Genomic DNA, 18,992 nt, shown 5'->3' on the forward strand with positions numbered 1-18,992 from the left:
TCTCATTCAGCAATAGATAATAGATGAGAAAAAGAGGGAAAAAATGATCAGATTAACTCTGCTAACAGGTGACAATCAATCAATATTAGGGTACAAATTCACCAAAATACTCTCGGAGGATTGGCCTCATTCAGCTTAACATAAAAACAGTGCTGTTTCATGAAATAAATCGATAGAATGCAAATTATCCTCTACAAAATAACTTCTGATCAGAAAACACAACTTTTGAGAAATATCTCGATTTATATGATAGTTAAACTATATAAAATTTAACACGAACGAAGAACAGTACAAAGCATCAAAGTGTTCATATCCTTCACTAAGTTATTATTTATATATTACATGAAACACAATTTCCATGCCAGATGGTTAAAGCATAGAATAGGAGAGCTTATGTAGTAAACTGAGACTGGGAAAAGGGATAGGTAAATCTTTGTATTAACTACTAGTGAAAAAGAAAGCTATCAAAACTGGGACTGCTGCATGACGATAATTTCGAATGGAAGGAAAAGAAAAACAACCCAACTACCCAAGTGTTTTCACCAGACGTCCCTTAGATATCGTCCATCCATTTGCAGGCTCTTAACCATACTTTCAGTCTTTGAGCTAACAAGAGATCCCTGAGAGAAAGATAAGAAGGAATCAGGCGATGCTAGTGTTTATCTTGCGAGATAATACTAAAGCGACAATATTTCAGAATGTGAGAGCTGAAACTAAAAAAGTTGAGATTTGAGAACTGAACTCCTATAGATTTCTCACAAATCTCTAGCATCTGAAACAATGCGATAGTAGTAGAATCACTAGTTTTATCTTGTTTTTGACGTGGATTAGATTAGATTAAAAAAAAAATGAATCCTGGGATGATGAAGCTATGGAAAGTAATGCTTACCTGTTGCTGGACAATATTATGAAGAGATCTGTGAACATCTCTAGCCATGCCCTTAGCATCACCACAGACATAAATATAGCCACCCTGAGTGATGATATTCCAGATGTCGGAAGCCTGAAATAAATGAAGTTAAAATGATTACTGACAGAGACAAGAAAGTAAAAGGACAACCCGGTGCACGAAGCTCCCATTATGCGGGCCCCGGAAAAGGATCTATTGTACCAAATAAGTAAATACGAGTAGCATAAACTATGCAAAACCTTTTCAGCCATCTTATGCTGGACATATTCCTTTGTTGGACCCTCACGGGAGAATGCAACAATAAGTTCAGAAAGTGCGCCAGTTTCAACAAAGTGTTTCAGTTCATCCTCGTAGATGTAATCCTAAAAAAACAGACTCTCGATAATGTAAGAATACATCGATACAGACTAATGGCTACAAGTATTTGATTCACTGTGATGGGTCTGTCTGTTTACCATCTTACGATTCCTGCATCCAAAGAAGAGAATAGAACGTCCAAGTTGAATTCCAGTCTCCTTGAGGGCCAGTCTTTCCTGAAAATTAACAAATAGAAGTATTGTAAGAATTATAAATAGCTGAATGTGTTTTATTTGCAAAACATAAAAAGGTAGAACGAAAGTAAAATAAAATAAAACCTGTAAGAACCCCCTGAATGGTGCCAACCCTGTCCCAGGGCCAATCATAATGATTGGAACAGAAGCATCTGTAGGAAGCTTGAAGTTTGATTGTCTAACAAAGATCGGAGCCCAGCTGCATTCTTGAGTCTCTTCTATTGGCACGGAGTGCTGTCAATAAGTAGTTATGCGTCAATACGAAAAGATACTGGCAGAAGGTGGACAAGCTAAGTCTACTATAAATTAAATAAACATCAAGATCAGATTAACATGTTCTTTGGTGACAGGAAGGTTGGTGGTTTGGGCATCATCAAGTGATTTGGAGAAATTTACAAGTCATACAATTTTTGCAATTGTCTGTCACAATTAGACTTCTGTTACTAAGTGTTTTTAACACTAAAAGATGCTGGGCTCCTGGGCTGCCGACAGTGAGCACTTTCCGATTTATCCTAGTGGCCGGTGGAAAACTTCCGTGGGGCCGGGCCAGTCACCCCAAGCTCGACGTTACCCAGGCTGGTTAATCATTTAACACTAAAAGATAAAGTGTAGATAAGTTCTAGGATACTGAATAAAATAGAAACGATCAAACCAGAAAATACAACAAACAATTTGATCTCTAACAAATAGGTGGAGCAGTTAAAGAAACAAGACTTTACAAGAACAAGAAATAGTCAAAGATCCTTAATAGGTTATGTTGCAACAAATAAGCAATTGTTTTCAAGGAATCTGGAATATAATTTGCTTAACTCCAAACCAGCAATCAGTCTCTCTTTTCATATTAATATGCCAATATAATATGATGTAAACACAAAGATACAGCACATTTTGAAAATACATGCATATAATAGTAATTCATATGAAGCTCACGCAAATATTTTTTGCTTTAAATGTTACAACAAGAAAATTTCCTGTATTTAGATGTAGTCGCTCTTAACAAATCAACATAGAAAAATTATTATAAAGGGACAGTATGGTAAGATTTTATGGAGAATAATGTAGCTTTTTGATGACTGAAGGAGGCTATACCTTAATTCCATTTATCATGGTTTACACTTGCCAAAAAATCGAAGGATATAAACATCTCATCCAAAATCATCAAATTTTTGGACAAACTTAATGTGAGAATCATCCAAGAATATTGTTTAAGCATTTGATTAACTACAATAGAATATAGACATAACAATAATGAATCGAAGAAAGGGCCAATATACGTCCAAGGAAAATATGCTTTAAGTATGTTTTCTTGCACATACTCGATATGGTTAAGGAAATTGTAACAGTATGTTACCAAAGCATCATTTACCTAGATTTCCAGTAGAAACTAATTTGTTTTCATAATTTAGATTTTAGACACTGCTAACTCATTAAGGGAGATCCATAGCTTCCAAGTAATGTAGGAAAAGTACCTTCATCCAAGTTGAACAGACACCTTTATGAATTCTTCCTGTTGGTGTTTTCTCATACACTAATGCACATGTCACATGAATTCTAGTTGGTGCAATCCTAAAAACACCCAAACTATTTGTAAGTTAAAATTTCAAACGAGGAAACTGATCCAACATACAGTTAGGTACCTCGGAGATGATGATATTGAATAATATCTTGGCTGCAAGCGGGGTGCTATTGCAGCAAAGAAAACTCCCAGTGGAGGTTTTGCCGAAGGGAACTCAGCCATAATTTCAAGAAGGCTCCTCTGACTACCCACAATCCATTGAGAATACTCATCCTGCACAATAGTAAGCATGAAACTTAAGTAAAAGCTGAAAATGGCTAAGCTACAAAAATACTCATTGCATTTCCTGTGAATTTCAATTGGTTCATCAAAATATTATTTTTCCAATAGTAAATTCATTCAACCAATCTTTGAACCAAATGCCAGCTTAACATCCATCCATGTGCCTTGTTGAAGGTGATGTTAATGTATTACAAGACTCGATAACCTACAACACGTGCTAAGGAAGTCCAATGTGAACTAAATTACTTTGTCATAAACAAGGTATTTTTTTTAAAAAAAAACTATTTAACTTTTTATAATCTAAAAAATAAATGTGAGTAGGTACACTGTCCAAGCAGAATAAAACGACTAAATAATCTTAGCTGTCTGGCAAACAAGAATTAACTATATGAATTTTATTCCACCATTGCACTCTGTGCAAATTTTTGTATTGAGACCTTTTAAGTCAATTTTACTATGTTAAATGAGATTTTTCTTTGATCTCCCACTTCCTCTAACAACTCCAAATCTAATTGATTCAACTAGTTTAATATTAGTCTTATTTTAACATGCCTAGATGATAATAACCTATATTCTCCCATTTTGTCAATCTATTGTAACATACACTTAATTTTGGAGAATAGTTTTTTTTTTTTTTTACCTTTATCTTTTCTATCAACTACACATCAATATTAGCATCTTCGTCCTTTACACTCTTTTTTTATGTGTTACTCTCTAGCTACCAAACGCCATGGACTCACAAAATGTAGCTAGTCATATCATAGTAATTATAAAATTCTTTGTCTGCTAGGCACGACAGTCACAAACACCTCTACAGTTCAACCATTTGCTCTTTATCCTATTTATAATTCTTCATCAATATCTCCTCATTCTTGGATAACAGATTGAAGGTACATTAAATTATCGCCCGCATAATTATTTTTATGCATCTTAATTATTCTCTTGCTTCTTTCAAATTGTTGAAACTACACTTCATATATTTGATTGTAAATCTACTTAAATTGTTGACATTATTCATTGTTGAATAAAAGATTGAAGGTACGCTAAATTCTTGTCCACAATTATTTTTATACATCTTAATTATTATCTTGCTTCTGTCGTATTGTTGAAACTACATTTCATATATTTAATTGTAATGCTATTTAAATTATCATATTAATGGTATTTTCATTAATATCCTATCGAATAATAGATCAAAGATACAATAACACTTAATTGCAAGATTTTCCATCTCAACTATTTTCCCACATCTTCTCATAGTGTGGAAATAAAATTTCATATATTCAGTTGAAGTTCCACTCGAAACTTTAGCTAAGTTCTCTTGAAGCTTCAATTTTTATTCTAATTACACTGCAGCACTAGCAAAATAAACAAATAGCATTTACCAAAGATATTTATCTTGAATAATGACAATTAAGTTCATCTCATACAACTGAAATCCTAACAAGACCCTCATGTAAATCCACAAATATAGAAGAATCATTTAGTACTCTCAATATATATATATATATATAGAGAGAGAGAGAGACACACACACACACACATATACACACTCTGTTAGTTATCTTATTAAATAAGTAATCTAGTTGATTCTGAACATATAACCAAATTAACTTTTATAAACGTATGTTTACTCTCTTATGCTTCTCTCAATCACCTTTACACAAAGTTACATAAATCTATCAGCTATTACAAAACTTATGCATGTAGGAAACGGGTTTATCAATTCTTTTATATTCTCAACAGAATCATATTGTCAAGACAAGGCAACTCGCACAATCACATCAGAAATTCATCTCCAAGAAAGAATAGGTAATGATAGGAATTAGATCAAAGCAATATTAGTCAATTGGGGAGACTTATTTATAAAGACTCAATTTTTACAAATTGAAGAGTTTTTCTTATTTTTTCTGAAATGGATGACCATGTATGAATTCCCAGGAAAAACAAACCTTTCCAGCAGGAGATGCCAAAAATCTAAGACGATCTGCTTCATTGGGGTCCGATGCATACTTAGCTAATGCAAGTAAAGCACTCTGAGAACATACAACACCACTAGAAATTAGTATAAAGTACAACTTAAAAGTTCACACGTGACTTAAGTCAATAAAATTATACCTTTTTGGGTGAATTGAGAAGGTCAGCATATCGAATAAGTGCAGTTCGCAAGGTGCACGGAGATGGAAAAGGAGATGGCAAAGAGACACCAGTAATTGGTGTACCATCCTCTTTGTCAACATGGATGGAGAAATAAGTATCTAATGGATAGCCTAACAGTCTTTCTGCCGCTTCAACAGTCTCTATGGAATTTTCTGAAAATACACCTACATGATCTCCAGTTTCGTACCTGCTCCATCAGAATAAATTTAGTGGTTAGAAGAGAAAATTAGTCAAGAAGAAATGTCTTAAACATAAGTGGAACCAAGATAACCAATATAGGTTAACGATACACAAACCAGGCTAAAAATTTAACATTTTAATTAGTAATGAGTGTTGGTGCATGAAATACCAGATAATCGAACCTGATTTTGATGATTGGCAAAGGTTCAAAGTTAAGGTTAATTATTGATCTAACGAAGTTGAACTAAGTGTGCAGAAAAGTCCTAACTGATCTTAGGCAAAGGAAAGTACTAGTTGAGTCTAGGCAGATGGAAAGTCCTACCTGCGGTTTGGCAACGAAGTCCTGGTCCGAGGGGCTGGGCAAAGTCTTAGCGGGTTGAGAACGTTGGGCGAAATCCTAGGGTCGAGGACGCTAGGTGAAAATCCTGGGGTCGCGGACACCAGGTGGAAGACTGGACGGGTCAGGATCGGACGTCCAACGGAAAGTCCTGATGTCTCGGGCATTGAGCAAAAATTCAAACGATCTGGAGGATAGGTTTGGCAAAAGGTAAATTCTGCTAAGAAGAATAGGTGAGGACGCGTTCCCCGTTGAGGGAACTGTAGACGTCGGTTCGACCTAGGATTTCCGAGAAATCTAAAAGTTAGAACCGGACAGTCCAGAGACTGTGAAAATACCTTATTTGCCTATTATTCTAACTCTGTTTTGCAAGAAGACTAACATTTTGCAAGTTAAGGTTTTTGTCTTGTTCGGTCGACTGAACGTCTGGATCAGTTGATCGAACCTCAGAGATCATATCAGCTCACAATGAGGTTTCAACCAAGGGATCGGTCGACCGAACCTTAGTCGGGTTCAGTCAGCTGATCAGTGGATAAACAGTAGGCTGATTGGACCGAGTTGATTGGACCAGATAAGCCGGAGAGCGTCGAAGGTTCAGTCGACTGACCGACTGGATCAATCAAGACTTTTATCTGAAGCGGAAACATCTGAACGAAAAGCTGGGGTGGATTCAGAACGAGACCAATTAGGGAGGATCAGTCAGTGATCCCGAGATCAGTGGATTGGATTAGGTTCAACTCGGCTATAAAAAGAGGGTTCGACCAGCTGCTTGATCCAACAATTCATTTCAAACATCTTCTGCTCCTGCACGCTCCAAAAACAAGTCTACGAAGCTGTAACGCTACTCTGACGACTGAAAACTCGCAACTCAATTGTCCAAGTCATCGGTATAATTTTCATTTATAGCACTTAATCTATAATTATATTGTAGATGTACTTGTCTTTGTAATTCTACGGATTGATAGTGAATTGTCCAACGTAAACACTTAACAAGTGTGGGCCTTGGAGTAGGAGTCATCATAGGATCCGAACCAAGTAAATCAAAGTATTAGCGATTGCTTTTTATATTTTACTTTCTATTTCCATTGCATTTATTCTGTGTTTTGCGAAAATGTAAAAAAGTCATAAGCATTATTCATCCTCTAGCGCTTTCGATCCTACAATGAGTGCTTCAGTCAATAGAGGAAAAACAAGTCCCCTCCTCTAGCGCTGTCGATCTTACAATGAGTGCTTCAATCAATAGAGGAAAAACAAGTAATTTTGATAAAATGAAAGCAAAATACCAACTATCATTCTGTTGGTTTGGAAAGTTTGAATGCTAGTGCAATAGCAGAAAAAGAATGAAATTTTAATTTTACTTTATAGATATAGCTAAGATTTTAGTCTCTTTAGAGTAAGACTGACCTCTACATTAAACTAAAATAAATGAGACGCTATATGATGAGCACACAACACAAAAATGAACAGATGCCCAAAAATTTAAATGCCTATCTATAACTAGTCAACTCTAAGAACACAAATGAAAAGAAAAATGGAAGACAATTTTCCTTTTTGTTACAAAACAAATTTCTTCGCAAGTATGATCTCTCAAAGCAATCTTTTGTTGAAAACAGTAGCATCTTAGTAGAAGAGTTCTCTACACACAATAGATAATTATAAATTTATAAAAATAATGTTACATAGTAGAAATTAGCATCTCTTTTGGAACATAAATTTGGATATATCTTGCCAAAACAGCAAATGTAACTGACATCAAGCACACTAGAAGATCAAGAACTTAAGAGAGAAGACATACGTAAGACTGGCGCCGGCAATTTCCAACTCAATGTGGATGCAAGACCGATCTGAAGCTGGGGCATGAAGCTCTCGGCGCACAGCCACATTAGCTCTTAAATGTTGAAAAGATGCAAAAGTCAGCTTTGATTTTGATCACAATTTGAAGTAGAAAACAGCAGGGCAATAAAGATAAAGTTACCTGCATGGATGGTGAATATCATGAATGGCATGACCATTTGCAAGACTCCAACTCTTCTCCAGGTGAGTAGCATCTTCATGGTTGATAAAAACAACCCGGTATTCAGGAATAACAGCAACATATGGAGTAGTTGCACCGGAAGCATCATCATCGCCTCGAAGCAACTGATCTAACTCTGGCCATAGAAGCTCTTTCCTAAAGTTAGATAAGCCATCATGAACAAGAGGACATAACCCAAACCAAAAATCTCAGAGAAAGAAACTTTTAGATAGCAAATAATCATGAATCGCTTAGAGATGTGGTTGGTATACTATGTACCATGAATTAAAGTCATCCTCAATAGACTGATCATCATCTCCAAGACCCACAGGAATAAGACACTTTGCACCTGAATATTAGCTTACAAGCAAGTTTACAGCGCATTCTATTAATTTATGAAAATTCTCAAAGCTAAAAAAAGATCATCATGATCATCATGATAAGAATAAGATGAAATTTTTTAGTTTTTTCTAAAATCAAAGCTTATGGGTAATATTGTCTGAGGATAAGTACAAAGCCACTCTCTTCTTGCTGTGAAGATAGATATAAAACAAAATAAACAAAATGATGCTAAGATACAAGGATTTGTGTATGAACAAACTAGAATAAAAGCAAAACCAAGTCTAGCAACTGCATGTGATTGGCTACACATATATATCCATTCAATTATATGAAACAGCTCCATGTACCTATATAAGGTCCTAAAGTGCTACGATAAAATTGTTTTTGTTTGCTACAAGCTGATCCTACAACTATACATGAAAGAGGTGAATGCCAACATGATCCACTGTACAGAACCTATTAAATTCCAGTCAGTGGCTCATAGACCATCAGATAGAATACATGATTAAAAAGATGTGGCTCATTTATATAATTGAACCATATAGCAGTCAACAGTAGATCCATAGAGAGAAGCCATATCTACCAGCTATCAAGAAACTAGGATTTCTCAGTCGATCTACTGTTATTAAAAACAACTGTTATTAGTACAACAGCTTTTAATGCAAACAAAACATCAACCATTTAGTAAGCAAGATATAGAGAAAACATAATAACATTGTGAACCCACCTACTGTTGTGTAGAATAGCAAACATCTCTACAGCTATGTACAAACCAGATATGAGAATTGAAGTGATGACCATCATAATACTCATATAGATTATACTACACGACATGCATACTTAGATCCGCTATCTTAGCGGCCCCCCTAGTGTCGGCCCCACGGATATGGAGGGAAGTACATGCAGATACACAAGTCATGTGCACATGGTGGGGTAAACCCCAGGTCGTCAGTTCCTTAGAATCGCCCCCTGGCTATTACGCCAGAGATGTCATGCGCCCATTGTCTGCACTACGCCATGGGGGCTGCAAGACATGCATACTTGCTTTGAAGCCATATGGTTTATGACCACAAATAGAAAGTTTAAGCAACGGCAACCAGAATACTAGTACCAGTGGTACCACAAACAATTTGGACATAATTTTAGCATCCAAACTTCCTAATCTGAGCACATGCAGTGTATAAATTGGATAATAAACGCAAATGAAGAACCATAAGCCATTGAGATAAAAAAATTACAGCACAAAAGGAGAACGGATGAAAATGGCAGATTGCAAAATGAAAAGATCAGTTAATTGAGGGGGGGAAAAAATACCCTGATCGGCAAGAATCTCATCCACAACCTTGGCAACCTTTTGTCAGTCATTATGATGAAAAGAAAAGGGGTGTGACAGTTCAGATTTAACATGCTGAAATCAAACAGCTTATAAAAATAAAAAAATACAAAACCTTATTGAAATGCTCATACTGCCTGTTGCCCAAGCCAAAAACAGCGTATTGAAGATTATTGAGCCACTTGCCCTTCTCTTCACCCTATCAATCGGCAAACCATCAAGCACAACATCAGACATTAGCAGCCAGAAGATAACCAAAGAATTGCTTTTCTCTACTTAAATTAAGTTTTGACCTCTGTAAACCATTTGTAGAAGCGAGCAGCATTATCAGTAGGTTCCCCATCTCCATACCTGTAGTTTTCAAACAGAACATGGTCAAAGAACATCCAGGAAAGGAACACATCGTGGTATAGAGCGTACATACGTAGCTAAGAAAAACAATGCAAAATTCTCTTTCTTTATCTTCTCTTCATACTCATAGTCATCGGCGGCATAATCATCCTGGCAGACATCCCAATACTCAAATGATGCCGTTAATTCAAAAAACCGCTTCATTATTTGAATATCGTAGGAATAATCTTACGAGATCGACGACTTTAAAGGTTGCTTTCACATAACGCGCCTTGGCTTCCTCCGCAAGCGCCTATCTCATAAACAAACAAAAGAACAAGACAAGAGGGTTAAAGGAGATGCGAAATTCCCAAAGATTCTCATGAGCCAAAAACAAACCTAACCTTGGCGAACCCCTCGGCGGTGCCGGTCTGCGTGCCGAAGAACACGACGACCTTCTTCTTCCCGTCGTCCTCCGCATCCGCGTCGCGGTCCGTCTTCACTGACAAGTGCTTCGGCGGCTCGACCTTTTCTCCCGGGCTCCTCCGGACGAAGACGAAGAAGACGAAGCTGAGGAGGAGCGCGACCGAGGTGGCAAGGGCGATGCCGATCCGGGTCTCCGGCGGCGAGCCGTCGGCGCTGAGGAGGAAGGACGAGAGGATACCGAATGGCGACGGCTTCTCCGGCGCCGTTTCCATAGTCGTCGTCGTCGCCCTTCAGATCCTGCGAGGTAGTTGGGGAAAAGGGCTCGGAATTTAACGAGGCGCTCCTTCACCAACTCTTCGCGCTGTGCGATCACCTACCACCGCCGGTAGCCTTGCTTAAAAGGTGTGGGCAAAAATCGAAAATCCACCCTTTAATTATTAGAATCTTCAAATTATGGAGGTCACCTTTTGAATGAAAATGAATGATCATATTTAAGAGTGATCATTAATTTGGGTTATTACATTCAACAATAACCATTAACTTTTAGATTTCCATATTAAATATGGATGTTTTTAATTATAAGATCAAAAGTGTTAAAAGTAGGGGAGTGAATAGTCATTTTTCACTTTTTTCTAAAATAGTCGAGAGTATGCAATGAAAATAAGAAAGATAAAAATTGATACTAACACTTTTAATTTTATTTGGTTCGAAGTTTGTGGCGACTCCTATTTCAAAGTTTGCGATCGTTGATCACTTTCGTTGGACAATCTACTAATAATTTCAAATAAGTACAAATACAAAGTGATAATAATTTAAGTGGTATAAACGAAATTATACTGACAACTAAAGATTCGAAGATTCGTATTTTCCATCGTTGGAGCAGCGTTACGTTACAGAGTCGTCGAGTCGTCTTTGGAGCAGTGCAAGAGAGTAAATCGTTGGAGTTGTTGTTCTTGAGGTGTTGGTCGAACCCTCCATTTATAACCTTGTTCGGGCGCGTGAACCAATCCCGGGTGTCCCCATCAAGTTGATGTGGCGTAACCTCGACGAAACTCTATCCACCACAATTTATCTCTCTCCATACGCCTGGACCCGTCCGAGTATCTGGACTCTGACATATGCTGACCAATCAGCGTCTGCCACCTTAGCTGGGTGCCTCCCTGGGTTCGGGTCAATCCAGGCACCTGGACCCTGTCTGAGCGCCCGGACCACCGAGCGCCTAAACCTTTCCCGGATGCTTGAAGATCCTTTTTTTGGCTAACTTCCAACTTCGATTTCCTGTACTACAAAGTTTTTTTTAAAAAAAAAAACAGGCATAATATAATAATTTGGGCATTCTCGGGACTGTCTAATTCTACTTTTGGATTTCGAATAAAACTCTAGATCGAACTAACGTCTACTGTTCCCTCAAAGAGAAATGCGTTGTCACCTACTCCTCTCATGAGAGTTTACCTGATGTCAAATCGATCCTCCAGATCGTTTAAATTTTTACTCAGCATCCGAGACTTCAAGACTTTCTGTTGGACGTCTGATCTCTGATCTCTTTCTGCTTGATGTTTGCGACCTCAGGACTTTCACCTACCGTCCTCGACCAGTAGAATTTTTTACCCAATGTCCTCAACCTGCTAAGACTTTTGTCCAGTATTTCGGGCTAGGACTTCCTTGCCTAGCCCAAACTAGGGCTTTCCATCTACTTATTATTCACTAGAACTTTTACCTTCCCTAAACTCACTTAAGACTTTTCTACACACTCAATCAGACTTATTAGAACCACAATAATCCTTAACTTTGAATTCTTTACATTATCAAAACTTGGGTTCGATTATCTAGTACTTTTTACACCAACAATCTTCGCGTTTTTAGTTATGATAACACAATTCAAAGTTAAGTAAAATATAATTAGTTAAGAATAACTAAAAACCTATACAAGTAAGAATTTTCAACTATCTTTTTCTTTAAAAAAATTCTAAGTATAGGTTGGTACTTTCAAAGTTAAAATTTCTAAGTTAAATTTCCTTAAATTTTTTTTTATTTTAAGCACCCCTCAAAAATAGCACTTTTTTTTTGAAAAATTTTAGCTTTTGAAAAGTAGCAACTTAACTTTTAATTTTTTTTTCTCCCTTTGACATATATTAAAAATAATTTACAAAAGAAATATAAAAAACTCCCCCTCAATTAATGCCTTAGTTGAAAAGAGATTTGAAAAACTAAAAATTTTGAAGATAAAAGTACTTACATAATTGTTCAATGGGAAAAAATTTTAAAAATAAAAATTAGATAAAGTTAATAACATGAGTATAACCCTAGAATCCCAACATAAATGTAATTTGAAAAAATTAATTTGGTTTTGAAAATTTAAATTGGTTAAGAATTAATTAATTTAAAGTTTTTAAAATTTAATTAAAGTTTTGAAAATTAATTTAAAATTTTGAAAATTAATTAAAGTCTTGAAAATTAATTTAAAATTTTGAAAATTAATTTAAAATTTTGAAAATTAATTTAAGTTTTGACATTTTAAAATTTAATTAAAATTTGAAAATTAATTTAAGTTTTGAAAATTAACTAAAGTTTTAAATTTTGAAAAAAAATTAAATTTGAATTTTGAGAAATATTTAAATTTAAATTTTAAAAAATATTTAAGTTTGAATTAGATCAATTCAATTAATTAGGCTTAGGTTAGATTGAGTCAATTGATTAATTAAATTAATTAGTTTGAGTTAGGTTAAGTAAATGATTAGTTTGAGTTATGATCCGGTAGTAAGGGCAGGGGGCCCCGCCCTGTGAAGTCAACGCGCACGTGGAAGCCACAGTGGCAATCGTCCATCCGGAGAGGGTCGGGTCCGACCGGACGGCCGGAGAGGGCAGGGTCCGACCGGATGTTCGGCCGGCCAATGGAATCGAACGCCCGGAGAGGGATGGGTCCGATCGGCTTGCCGACCGGACGATATACGACTGATGGTTAAAGGCGCCCTGTCGAAATCAGGGTTCCGGCGCTCAGTGGAAAAGGTCATGGGCCGAGCGGACCTCACGCTCGGCCAAAGGCATAAGGTAACACTGCTAATAGTCCCCATAAAGCACGTGATGGAGGATCTCCCCAAGTAAACCATCGCATATGTCCGGCCGGATGTTGAGAGAGCTGTCCGTCCGGAAGCTAGATTTGGAGCAAAGAGGAAAAGGACAAGGAACGTCTTTTTCTGACAGCAGGTATGTTTCACGTGGGGGCCATGCTCCAAATCTTGTAACAGGGGATTCCGCTATCCCATCGAGGACATGCTAAGATTGTAGCAGTATGGGTTAGGGAAGCTCACTGACAAGTCCTTACTGGAGTATGAGCTATGGACACGTGTACACCTCGGAAGGCGTACACTCACTTCTTCGCTGCCCTATATAAAGGCCCTTATTCTTCGCCGGAGGTACGTTTTGGAGGAGTTCTGGAGCCACTTTTTCTCTCTTGAGCTTCGCCTGACTTGAGCGTCGGAGGGTCGCCGCCGGGAACCCCTTCCCGGCCCGACTTCTGTGCAGGTTCGCCGGAGCTGTGTTACCAGTCGAAGATCCACGTCGACAGCCGGAGAGCGCCCCGTGCCCAGCGTCCATTGGTTCAGCATTCGGACAGGATCAATTTGGCGCCGTCTGTGGGAACGCTCCTGCATCCGATCGGAAACAATGGACGAGGCTGGACGACAACACGCGGTGACACTTTCGACTGAGGAACTCGACGCTCTGATCGAGATAAGGGCCGCCAAGCTTGTGGAGCAAAAACAGAAGGCATCAGCCGAGTGGCCGGAGCAGCAAGCAACTTCAGCGTCTGGCGGCCGAGCGGAAGCACCACCTGCCACCGTCGCATTTCATCGGGCTCTGTTCCGCACCCCTGATGCCGTGGCAGCCCACCGGGATAGGGGATCTTCTTCGGATGAAATGCCTAGACGAGATAACAGAAAGGGGAAAGCCCCCCGAGCGGACGTATCGCCCGAGCGGATCAATCGCCAATTTTCGGAGGCTATCCTATGAGACCCTCTGCCAAAGCACTACGCGCCTCCGACGATCGGCGAGTACAATGGAACAACCGACCCGGATGATCATCTGGGTAAGTTCAATAACACAGCTACTCTCCATCAATACACAGATGGAGTAAAGTGCCGAGTTTTTCTTACCACTCTCTCGGGCTCGGCTCAACGGTGGTTTCGGAGATTACCGGACGGATCCATCACAAGCTTCAAAGATTTCCGAACGGCCTTCCTCCACCATTTTGCAAGCAGTCGACGCTACCAGAAAACGAGCGTGAGCCTGTTCGCCATCAAGCAAGAAGCCCGTGAATCGCTTAGAGCTTACATCCAGCGGTTCAACCAAGTGGCGATGGACATCCCAACGGCCACCTCAGAAACCATGATGAACGCCTTCACACAAGGCCTGGTGGATGGGGATTTCTTCCGATCGCTCATCCGAAAGCCGCCCCGAGACTATGATCACATGCTACACCGGGCTAACGAATACATCAACGTGGAAGAAGCACAAGCGGTTAGGAAAAAAGAAGCTCCAACCGAGCGGGATCCCCCGGCCGAGCGGAAACCACACGCCACTCATCAGCCGCCCAGACGACCAAGGGCCGAAGTAATTCGATCCCTCCATGTCCGATCCCATGTGCAAGAGGTAGCTGCCGTTCGGCCAAAGCCAAAGAAGAAATAGACCCCGATGTTCTGCTCCTTCCACCGGACGGATACGCACAATACAAGGGATTGTCGAAGTCTCCCCTTCGTGGCTCACCCCGTCCCCCGGAATACCAGACGACGATCTCCCTCCGTCGACAGGAGACAAAGAGCTCATGAAGCCGGTCGGACGCAAGCTGATAGGCCACAGCAGCAACAGACTCCCGATCGGCATCGTTCTCCAAGGCAGGAGAATCGCCGAGCATCTAGAGAACGGTCCCGACCGTCCGCTCGGGAAGAGGAAAATAGAAGCAATACTTTCCGAGGCGAGATCAACGTTATTGCTGGCGGACCGACCGGAGGAGACTCCAACCGAGCTAGAAAGGCAAGCGTCCGCCAGCTCCAAATCCATGCCGTTGGCTGCAGCCAAGAACGGGCGAGCGGACCGGAAATCAGTTTCGGGCCAGGGGACTTGGAAGGAGTTGAAGTACCCCATGACGATGCTCTGCTCATCAAAGCGGTAATAGCTAATTACACAATTCATCGCGTATTTGTTGACACAGGGAGCTCAGTCAACATCTTATTCAAGAAGGCGTTCGATCAGCTGCAAATTGATCGAGCCGAGCTGGTACCCATGACAACTCCGCTCTATGGGTTTACGGGTAACGAAGTTCAGCCGGTCGGACAGATCCGGCTGGCTACCTCGCTGGGAGAAGAGCCCCTCAGAAGGACAAGGACAACAAATTTTGTGGTGGTCGACTCTCCCTCGTCCTACAACGTCATTTTGGGACGACCGGCGCTCAGCGAATTCCGAGCGGTTGTCTCAACCTTCCATCAGAAGATCAAGTTCCCAGTGGAGGACAAAGTGGGAGAAGTACGGGGAGATCAGCTAGCAGCTCGGCGATGCTACATCGAGATGGTCCGAGCAGAAGCCAACTCCGCTCGGAAGACGCCCCGGATCGAGGTAAACACCATCACTGAGAAGTCACCTTCTTTAATTTATGAAGAAAAAGAGGAGGTACAGATTCACCCAATCCGATCGGAGGCCACGACTTTTATTGCGTCCGATCTGGAGGAGAAGCAGAAAGAGGAGTTGATCCAATGCCTCCGAAGAAATCACGATGTCTTCGTCTGGTCGACACATGAGCTGCCCGGAATTTCGCCGAGCATAGTGCAGCACGAGTTACATGTCCGACCGGACGCTCGGCCGGTAAAGCAGAGAAAAAGAGATTTCAGCGCCGAGCAGAACGTCATCATCCGGGCGGAGGTGGAGAAGCTTCTGGAAGCCGGCCATATTCGCGAGGTTTAGTTCCCGAGCTGGCTGGCGAACGTAGTATTAGTCTCCAAGCCGGGCAACAAATGGAGAGTGTGCATAGATTTCAGGGATCTCAACAAAGCTTGCCCGAAAGACTTTTACCCTCTGCCCCGGATAGATCAGCTGGTGGACTCTACGGCCGGCTGCGAATTAATCTGTATGATCGATGCCTACTAGGGCTATCACCAAGTGCCGCTTGCCCGTGAAGATCAAGAAAAGGTCAGCTTCGTGACGGCCGACGGCACTTATTGCTACAATGTGATGTCGTTCGGATTGAAAAATGCGGGAGTCACATATCAGTGCTTAATGAATAAAGTATTCAGAGAGCAGATCGGGCGGAACCTAGAAGTTTATGTGGACGACATTCTCATCAAATCCGTCCGAGCGGCAGATCTCTTCAAAGACATGGAGGAAACCTTCCGAACGCTGCGCAAATATGGAGTCAAGCTAAATCCTCAGAAGTGCCTGTTCGGAGCAAAAGGGGGGCGTTTTCTGGGGTACATAGTGACCGAGCGGGGAATCGAAGCAAATCCCAGCAAGGTGAAAGCCCTACAAGACATGCCGCCCCCAAGAAATACAAGGGAAGTACAGCGTTTGACCGGTCGGATAACCGCTCTATCCAGATTCATCTCCAAAACGGCCGACCGGAGCCTTCCTTTTTTCAAGATCTTACGCAAAGCTACAAAATTTCACTGGGACGAAGAATGCGATCGGGCGTTCGAAGAATTGAAGACATATCTTAATTCTCTGCCTGTACTTGCCAAGCCGATCGGGGGTGAGTCACTTTATATTTATCTGTCTTCAACTGAGCATGCTGTAGGCTCAGCACTGGTGAGGTCTAGCGGCGATGAGCAGCCGGTGTATTTTCTGAGCCACATTTTAAAAGATGCTGAATCTCGCTACACTGGGCTCGAAAAGCTAGCCTTCGCTCTGGTCCTCGCCGCTCGGCGCCTTCGTCCATATTTCCTGGCGCATACCATTATTGTCAAAACCAACAGCCCGCTCGGACGTGTCCTACTAAATCCGGAGGCATCCGGACGGCTCATTAAATGGACGACGGAGTTAAGTGAATTTGATATCCAATACCAGCCCCGTTCGGCGATCAAAGCGCAATCCTTGGCCGATTTTGTGACTGAGGTGCAAATGCCGGAGCCGGAAGCTATGTGGAGAATATATGTGGATGGATCGTCCACCCGGCTCGGAAGCGGGATTGGAATATTGCTGCTCTCCCCACAAGAAGAAAAAATGCACCTGTCCGTCCTGCTGGATTATAAAGCTACAAACAATGAGGCAGAGTATGAGGCCCTCATAGCTGGTTTGCAGGCAGCACGATATGTGGGAGCCGGACGGGTAACACTCCACTCGGACTCGCAGTTGGCCGCTCAGCAGCTCTCTGGTACCTTCGAAATCAATAGCGCTCGGCTCAAGCTCTACGCTGAAGCCTTCGAGAAGCTCAAAGCTGATTTTCGAGAAGTTATTGTTCAGAAGATACCCAGAGCAGAAAATCAAGCGGCCGATGAGTTAGCCAAGCTCGCGAGCTCAATAACGTCGGTCGCCATTCAACAGCCAATTGAAAAAGTATTGTTGGTGGCGCACGTCGACCGGATAGAAGGCCTCACATTTCCAAGCGACTGGCGGGCGCCCATCATAGAGTTCCTCCGCTCGGGCGCCACACCATCCAATGAGTATGAAGCCTAGCTGCTAAGGAGGAGAGCCGGGCGGTTCACACTCATCGGCGATCAGCTTTATAAAAAGGCTTTCTCACGCCCGTTGTTGAAATGCGTGAGCTCGGAGGACTCGGCTTACATCCTCCAAGAAGTACATCAAGGATCGTGCGGAGGACATCCGGGCGGACGAGCACTAGCTAAGAAGATCCTGCTAGCTGGATACTTTTGGCCGACTTTACAAGCAGATGTCGCTCGGACAGTGTCGACGTGCCTTTCATGCCAAAAGTACCATAACTTCAACCACCGACCGGCAGAAGAAATGAAGGCATCAACAGTTTCCTGTCCGTTCGATCAATGGAGAATGGATATTGTTGGTCCATTCCCGATGGCGACCGGGCAGCGAAAATTTTTGCTAGTGGCGGTTGATTATTTCTCCAAATGGGTGGAGGCCGAGCCGCTAGCCAAGATCACCGAACAGATGGTCAAAAAATTTATCTGGCAACACATCATCTGTCGGTTCGGCATCCCTCGCCGCTTGGTCTCAGACAATGGGCGGCAATTCACAGGGAAGATGCTAGAGGATTGATGCAAAAGCTACGACATCGAGCAACACTTCACGTCCGTGGCTTATCCCCAAAGCAACGGTCAAGCCGAAGTGGCCAATCGGGGAATTCTTCGTATCTTGCGCGCTCGGCTCGACCATTTGGGAGGAAGTTGGCCAGATGAAGTGCCGGGCGTCCTATGGGCCATCCGAACGGCTCCAAAGGAAGGGACGGGTGTCACGCCTTTCCACTTGGTGTATGGTGGCGAAGCAGTCATTCCTGTTGAAGTCGGAGTCGAATCCGCTAGGATCCAAAGCTATGATGAGGGCAACGCCGAGCGGAGGAACACAGAGTTGGATCTGGTCGAAGAGGAAAGAGCCAAGGCGTCCGTCCGGCTGATGGCGTACCTACAACGGATGAAGCAAAATTACAATCGCCGCGTAA

General features: G+C 41.4%; 1 protein-coding gene across 1 annotated transcript; it reads right to left on the reverse strand.

Annotated features, from left to right (window-relative positions):
• Window positions 1-293: 293 nt before the first annotated feature.
• Window positions 294-10,779, reverse strand: LOC121976270 (NADPH--cytochrome P450 reductase 3-like). The gene is made up of 18 exons (XM_042528366.1): window positions 10,360-10,779; window positions 10,209-10,268; window positions 10,050-10,126; window positions 9,919-9,976; window positions 9,741-9,824; window positions 9,607-9,643; window positions 8,230-8,299; window positions 7,912-8,106; window positions 7,732-7,824; window positions 5,378-5,606; window positions 5,212-5,295; window positions 3,099-3,250; window positions 2,931-3,027; window positions 1,546-1,695; window positions 1,366-1,443; window positions 1,150-1,272; window positions 890-1,003; window positions 294-620 (listed from the first exon to the last, which is right to left on the reverse strand). The coding sequence occupies exons 1-18, from the start codon at window positions 10,651-10,653 to the stop codon at window positions 540-542; spliced, it is 2,076 nt and encodes a 691-aa protein (XP_042384300.1). The 5' UTR covers window positions 10,654-10,779; the 3' UTR covers window positions 294-539.
• Between the last annotated feature and the right edge of the window lie 8,213 nt (window positions 10,780-18,992).

Source organism: Zingiber officinale, chromosome 4B, assembly GCF_018446385.1.
Source record: "Zingiber officinale cultivar Zhangliang chromosome 4B, Zo_v1.1, whole genome shotgun sequence".
Classification (NCBI taxonomy): domain Eukaryota; kingdom Viridiplantae; phylum Streptophyta; class Magnoliopsida; order Zingiberales; family Zingiberaceae; genus Zingiber; species Zingiber officinale.

Excerpts from the sequence above, each read along its gene's own strand:
- LOC121976270 (XM_042528366.1), bottom strand. The coding sequence starts at position 10,653 with ATGGAAACGGCGCCGGAGAAGCCGTCGCCATTCGGTATCCTCTCGTCC. Across the intron at positions 10,127-10,208 it reads CCTTTAAAGTCGTCGATCTC|GATGATTATGCCGCCGATGA; the intron begins GTAAGATTATTC and ends GATGTCTGCCAG. Across the intron at positions 9,644-9,740 it reads AGTATGAGCATTTCAATAAG|GTTGCCAAGGTTGTGGATGA; the intron begins GTTTTGTATTTT and ends GACTGACAAAAG.